The sequence below is a fragment of the Amia ocellicauda genome, chromosome 4 (genome assembly GCF_036373705.1).
Source record: "Amia ocellicauda isolate fAmiCal2 chromosome 4, fAmiCal2.hap1, whole genome shotgun sequence".
NCBI lineage: Eukaryota > Metazoa > Chordata > Actinopteri > Amiiformes > Amiidae > Amia > Amia ocellicauda.
This window is the reverse complement of record NC_089853.1, coordinates 14,877,931-14,885,543: the sequence shown is the minus strand read 5'-3', so window position 1 is coordinate 14,885,543 and position 7,613 is coordinate 14,877,931. Positions and strand designations below refer to the sequence as shown.

Below are 7,613 nucleotides of genomic sequence, written 5' to 3'. Positions count from 1 at the left end.
CAATTATCAAATTACATTAATGATCAAGTTATCAAATGAAAAAATAATTGAATTATGTATACTCAATGCAACATACAGAAATACAAGTTAAACAAAACATATTATTATAAATGTTTATTAATACATAAATTGGCTCCTACAAACATTACTATTTGAAGATCAGGAATATGTATGTGATCATGAACAAACAGAGCATGTCGATCAAATTGAATCTGGGACATCTCACATTCTGTCGAGACAACAGTAATAATCTAATAACTTTAAAATAGAAACTACTCAATATGAATTATCCGTTTTAGCCTGGGTGGAAACACACATACACGCAGTATATATGACTCCCCAAGCTTATTTGTAACATTCACACATTATTATTATCTTGAGTAAAACAAACACACATAGACACACGCACAAAACATGCCTATGCACATGCTGAACTTAATATGTGTATTTTCTGAATATATGACCTCCATTCCTTGAAATGTCTAGTATAATCAGTATTTTACCATAGTGAAATTGCAGTATTATGGGATTTAGTTTATAAAACAGCTTTGTTGAAAAACTTAAATTAAAATGTCAACCTTTGCACAATAAATGTACGTGTTGCTTAATTTAAGATAAACATTTTGCAAAAGAATCGTTGTTTCGGATACACCCGAGTGTCCTAATGTTTATTATGACATGGTGTACATGAGCCAAATACTGTAACATTTCCCTGGGGCTAAATCCCAACCTAAAGTAAGTTCGTACAAAATCCTCAACGTCTGACATCATTGCTTTGTCTCCGGTATTCCATTTCATTCAGTCTGTTATTATGTGGCAATTCCCTATCACGTAATAACGTAATAATTCCCTATCACGTAAAAACGTGATAATTCAGTATCACGTAAAAACGTGATAGTTATCACGTACTATATTTTTTTCGTGTGGCAGCAATACGCTTCCGTATGATATATCCACTTTGGTATATGATTTCTTTTGTCTGCTATATGACATATCCACTTTGGTATATGATTTCTTTTGTCTGCTATATGACATATCCACTTTGGTATATGATTTCGTTTTTCTGTTGTATTTTAATTGAACGGACCCTCATATTTGTAATGTGAGGTTTTAAAGACTGCGTATGGCATGTGCAGCTGGAGTAGCGCAATGTTGTGGGTTCAGTCCCAGGTGGCGGACACTGCTGTTGTCCCTTGAGCAAGGCACTGTACCTAGATTGTGCCAGTAAGAACCCAGCTGTATAAATGGGTAATTGATTGTAGAGAAAAAAAATGTTATACATTTTAACATTCATAAGTCGCTCTGGAAAAGGGCATTAGATGGGACACTCCCTCCCTGTTTTTTGTAGAAGCAATTACTTGGAAATATATTGCTCTTTACAATACAGCTTCTTTATTCATGCATTCATTGAAATATTATTATTATTATTATTATTATTATTATTATTACTATGACTGTGTTCTGAACTTGTGTGAGCTCATATGTGACAGGATCTATGCTCATTATATTGTATTTTGCACATATGGCATTTACTGTATTTTGTAATGCTTTGAAAAATGGTTCTTGTGAAACAACTATAAGTCACCCTAGGGCGTCTGCTAGTAAATAAATAAGTATACACATTTGTAACAACAACAATAATAATAATCTACTAAACATCCACTAATTGCATACAAGATCAAACGCATTTTCTGACAGGATTAGATATGTGTATGATAGAGAATTATTGTTTCATCACACTACAGCAATGAAAATGTATACATTATCAAGACGTGATAGAATAATTTCTGACCATTCTTCGTTCTATAAAAAAGGAAAGAGGTAAATAAATATACAGACACACAATGATTTAATTAAACATTTCATAAACAAGTTCAGTTACAGACACATCTCTATGTTAAAAACATTTGTAAAAAAAACAACAACTAAATAACCAGGACTAAATAAAGAAAAAAATGAATTAAGTGAACATTTAACAAACAAAGCCTTAAAATATGATGATTTATGTCGGTTACATTATTATAATTTTCATATTACATGGAAAACATCATCATCACAAACAAGATATTTCAAATGATGCCCATAATAAGTAGGATGATTAATGCAATACTGTTGACCCTCTCTTTACAAATTTCCTTATTAACAGCACATAATTGTTTTTTGGTACAAAGCAACCAGGATGGAAACCAGGGGGAAATTTGATACAAATACACAGCACAATCACTTATCACTTAAAATCAGTCAGGGCCATAAGTATTCTGCCTATTAATGTTGCTTGTAATCATTTGGATTAGTAGAATACTGTAAAAATAAAGCATGATCGCAATGACGATCAGGGAGAGAACGGTGGCAGCAATGTTGAAATTCCGGGACAGCCTCCCATAGTGTTTGGCTTGGTTCAGGTTCCTGACGACTTTCTGGTCTCTGGCCTAAGGAAAGAAAGAAAGAAAGTGTTTACAAGTATGTACGGATGTAGTCTATTCACTTTCACTAAAAAAGCAATTCGTTTTTTTGAGCATGATAAAGGATTTGCAAACCAGACTTTTCCCTGCATGGGAAACAGCGAGGCATGTTTTGGTCTGAAAATGTATTGCACATTTTTAAAAAGGAGGAATCCCCCGTCCTACAAAAAACTGCAGAATAGTTTTCTTTAGACACGACACTTGGTCATTTGTATAAAGTTGGAGATCTAAGTATTGGTACAGTGCATTTACATTCAATTATATATACATAATGTATATTACCTTCTGCCACACTTATTTATACGAATGGATTGTTTTCGTTATTTATGGTATCATAGCATTTAATCGTAATAGACATACACCACATGTGATAAAGTGAATAGAGCATCGCATAATACTGATTTGGACTTTTTGGAAGAATATGATCAGCCTATAAAATTAAGTTAAACTTTTTATTTTTATTCAAAATTTCATTTTAATTTCTGGGTGGGATTTGAACAAAGGTCATGTTGACTTTTAAGAAGTGTAAATTAAATTAAACTACTGTAAATTACATAGGCATTTTAGTTTCTTCCCTAAAGTTTGTTATTTAGGATATCATATGATATATTTAATCAAAACGGAACACGCTCCGCACCTTCTTTTATCCGGCCCCTCATATATATATATATAAACACTTACTTTTATGGAATAAAGAAAAGCCACCAGTCCCAGACAGCAGCAGTTGAGATAGCTGAAGTTGAAGATAGACCAGATGATGTGATCTTTCACAGGAAGCTGCTGCTCAATCTCCACCACGGTGACGGGTCCATAGGCCTTGTTCTGCGTGTATCCGATAGTGGGATCCATAGCTCGGCTGGTACTTCTCTGCAACGGAAGAAGCAGTCAGTCTTGCCAAGCGATGTGGTTACAGACGAGCAACTAAAGCGCTCTTTATAATGTCCCTCCCTGGCTGGGATAACGAATCAGGACCTCCCCTTTCCGCTGTCTATATTACTGCATACCCACTGGGGCCAGTTTCCAGGAAAGATACGCCCCGAATCAGGTCGTTAATCCAGCAGGTTTTACAGATGTTACAGATACAAATTGTTAATGTATAAATGGTTACTTTCGGGAACATTAACACACGTTTTGGGTATGCAGTAAATGCAAAATCATTTGGATAACGTTTCAGTCAATTTCTAACACGTGTGTTGCTTTGGAAGGAACCCAACTAACTCGCAGGACTCGGGTTGACCACAGTGCAGAAATTAGACATTCATCAAAACATTGAGTCGATATAAATCATATTCACTATACAACAACGTCATCAACCATCAGACTGCGGCAAGACATTGATAAGATCTAGATGCGTAAGAAAGACATTCATGCCAACTATTCATTGTTTGAGATCGATGTATTGTTTTATATCACTACTATTTCTGATAATTTCTGTTATTAAAATACGTTCATTTGCAAAAACGAATTGGAAATAAAGTCTGGTAAAACTAAGATCTGCTGTTTACCGAGCAGGAACTAATAATATACCAACCCTTAACCCCCACCTCCCCATCTGTTGAACATCTCAGATTCCCACCCCACCCCCACATACACTTTAATTATTATTATTATTATTATTATTATTATTATTATTATTATTATTATTATTATTATGTTGATGATGTACTGCTGTACTATCCCCCTCATCATGAATCATGCTTTTAAAAATGAAGGCTAATTTTAATTTAATTTAATTTCCTTTTCAATCTCCACAAATTCCCACTTCATTGTGTGATTGTTTGTGGAGATCTTCCAGTGCCAGCATCAATTAACATTTGTTATCTTTCAAGTTGGAAGCACTACCCAAGGGGGAACGTCACTCTATCAAAGCTGCCATTGGCCCCTGCGCTCGTCACTCAGAACAGGTCCCTTTCCACATCCTGTTCTATAAAACATGACGTGAGCACAGGTTAGTCCTCTTTTGCCATTTCGCCTGGGCCCGAGAACGTGAGCTCTCTGTGTCTATGTTTTTAATAAACATTCAAACTGAATATTCAAACACTTGGAAAAAGTGAGTGGGGCTAGCGACAGGCCGAAGGGGTGAACGGCAAACTCAAATGCCATGGGCTGCCATGTATTTGATCCCCTATCAATCAGCAAGATTTCTGGCTCCCAGGTGTCTTTTATACAGGTAACGAGCTGAGATTAGGAGCACTCTCTTAAAGGGAGCCAGAAATCTTGCTGATTGATAGGGGATTAAATACTTATTTCCCTCATTAACATGCAAATCAATTTATAACTTTTTTGAAATGTGTTTTTCTGGATTTTTTTTGTTATTCTGTCTCTCACTGTTAAAATACACCTACCATTAAAATTATAGACTGATCATTTCTTTGTCAGTGGGCAAATGTACAAAATCAGCAGGGGATCAAATACTTTTTTCCCTCACTGTACATATAATAGGGTAATGTTGCATCTGATCTTACTTAAGCAGAAGTCAAAGGTTGTTGGAGAGTACATGTTGTTAAGTATTCAGTAACTTGTATACGTGTTCAATAGTAGCCATGGTTGTCTTTGCAATATATCAGACGATATTCCACATTGTAATTATAATAAACTGTTGTTTATGAATCATGTTGTCTTGTATTTTTATTTATTTATCAATATCCTGAAATTTCATAACAAATATCACTGTTTTCTTAGTGCTTTCAAAATATGGTGCTTAATTTTATGTTTGGTTGAAAATGCAAAGGGATTTGTAATCTTTAACTGTTTAAAAAATTATTTAAAAATATTTTGTAGTTATATCTATATAGCAAACCATATATGATCCTGTGTACGTATTACACAAATTATGTTTATACAAGTTTAAGACAACAGGTCCACTTCAGTTAAAGGAGGAATATTAACGTGTAATTCAAAAATATGCCCCAAAGACCAGTTTATTCGCATCAACAGATTACAATTTATAAGTAGGTCAGATAAAAGGAGCAGACAATAACATTGAAAACAGTTTAACACCAGAACCACAATAGCCACTTTTTGTGCAGATTTTGCAATTTAAAAGAATCTCTGCATATTTGAATTTCTCCTGCATATCCGTTCTTAGGCCTATATGTTAATAAACATTTTTATTAAATACATATATGGCATTTCAGCTGTAAACTCCTAAAAATTATAATTTAGATAATTTAATTAATACTTTATCCTCCAACTGTGACCCACAGTTTATGCGATACTGATACCGCTATGCTCATATATAATATAGCCAACAATCTGGGATTTATAATAACATATTCCTGAAACAAGTGATTTTCTACACAACATTAATATATAGCTATTATTATTATTATTATTATTATTATTATTATTATTATTATTATTATTATTATTAGGAGATTTGCATCTGCTAGATCCTCTGCCTTTCCTGTTCCGCTTAGCAAGTTTCTAACTTCCCTCTGGAATTCAATCTTGATCACGTGGCAAACCCAGGTCTCTGGATCAATGCCTTGATCAGTTACCCGTTTGATCATCAATGCGGATTGTTTTGTACTATTGTAGGGCACTGTAGCACATTTCTCTGCATTAATACGCATTAACTGGTTATTTATGTTTTACAATTGTATTAGTCTGGCTACATATGTGCATACCGATATACACTCACCTAAAGGATTATTAGGAACACCATACTAATACTGTGTTTGACCCCCTTTCGCCTTCAGAACTGCCTTAATTCTACGTGGCATTGATTCAACAAGGTGCTGAAAGCATTCTTTAGAAATGTTGGCCCATATTGATAGGATAGCATCTTGCAGTTGATGGAGATTTGTGGGATGCACATCCAGGGCACGAAGCTCCCGTTCCACCACATCCCAAAGATGCTCTATTGGGTTGAGATCTGGTGACTGTGGGGGCCAGTTTAGTACAGTGAACTCATTGTCATGTTCAAGAAACCAATTTGAAATGATTCGACCTTTGTGACATGGTGCATTATCCTGCTGGAAGTAGCCATCAGAGGATGGGTACATGGTGGTCATAAAGGGATGGACATGGTCAGAAACAATGCTCAGGTAGGCCGTGGCATTTAAACGATGCCCAATTGGCACTAAGGGGCCTAAAGTGTGCCAAGAAAACATCCCCCACACCATTACACCACCACCACCAGCCTGCACAGTGGTAACAAGGCATGATGGATCCATGTTCTCATTCTGTTTACGCCAAATTCTGACTCTACCATCTGAATGTCTCAACAGAAATCCAGACTCATCAGACCAGGCAACATTTTTCCAGTCTTCAACTGTCCAATTTTGGTGAGCTTGTGCAAATTGTAGCCTCTTTTTCCTATTTGTAGTGGAGATGAGTGGTACCCGGTGGGGTCTTCTGTTGTTGTAGCCCATCCGCCTCAAGGTTGTACGTGTTGTGGCTTCACAAATGCTTTGCTGCATACCTCGGTTGTAACGAGTGGTTATTTCAGTCAAAGTTGCTCTTCTATCAGCTTGAATCAGTCGGCCCATTCTCCTCTGACCTCTAGCATCAACAAGGCATTTTCGCCCACAGGACTGCCGCATACTGGATGTTTTTCCCTTTTCACACCATTCTTTGTAAACCCTAGAAATGGTTGTGCGTGAAAATCCCAGTAACTGAGCAGATTGTGAAATACTCAGACCGGCCCGTCTGGCACCAACAACCATGCCACGCTCAAAATTGCTAAAATAACCTTTCTTTCCCATTCAGACATTCAGTTTGGAGTTCAGGAGATTGTCTTGACCAGGACCACACCCCTAAATGCATTGAAGCAACTGCCATGTGATTGGTTGGTTAGATAATTGCATTAATGAGAAATTGAACAGGTGTTCCTAATAATCCTTTAGGTGAGTGTATACTCCAGTTTACTTTGCGAAAAGTACATTTTATTATTTGTTTTTTTTCCGTTTATGTATATCCACACATTTTGATAAACAATTGAATAATGTAGGTGATGTAGCTCGTCTGCCTGTCCTCTGATCGGCTCAGCAATACATTTCCTTTTGAATTAAATATTTTGGATTGGTGTCGGGCTGGTGACAGGCTTCCCAGCTAACATGTTGCCACAATGTTGCGTGTTAGCTGGGTTGCTGGTGTAGCGTTTAGACGGCTGCTGGCACTACAATTCAGCATCTATTCAGGACTGAA

General features: G+C 36.1%; 1 protein-coding gene across 1 annotated transcript; it reads right to left on the bottom strand.

The window, feature by feature from the left end:
- Positions 1–1,832: 1,832 nt before the first annotated feature.
- Positions 1,833–3,386, bottom strand: LOC136747829 (dispanin subfamily A member 2b). Its single transcript, XM_066701062.1, has 2 exons — positions 3,144–3,386; positions 1,833–2,429 (listed from the first exon to the last, which is right to left on the bottom strand). The coding sequence occupies exons 1-2, from the start codon at positions 3,309–3,311 to the stop codon at positions 2,238–2,240; spliced, it is 360 nt and encodes a 119-aa protein (XP_066557159.1). The 5' UTR covers positions 3,312–3,386; the 3' UTR covers positions 1,833–2,237.
- Between the last annotated feature and the right edge of the window lie 4,227 nt (positions 3,387–7,613).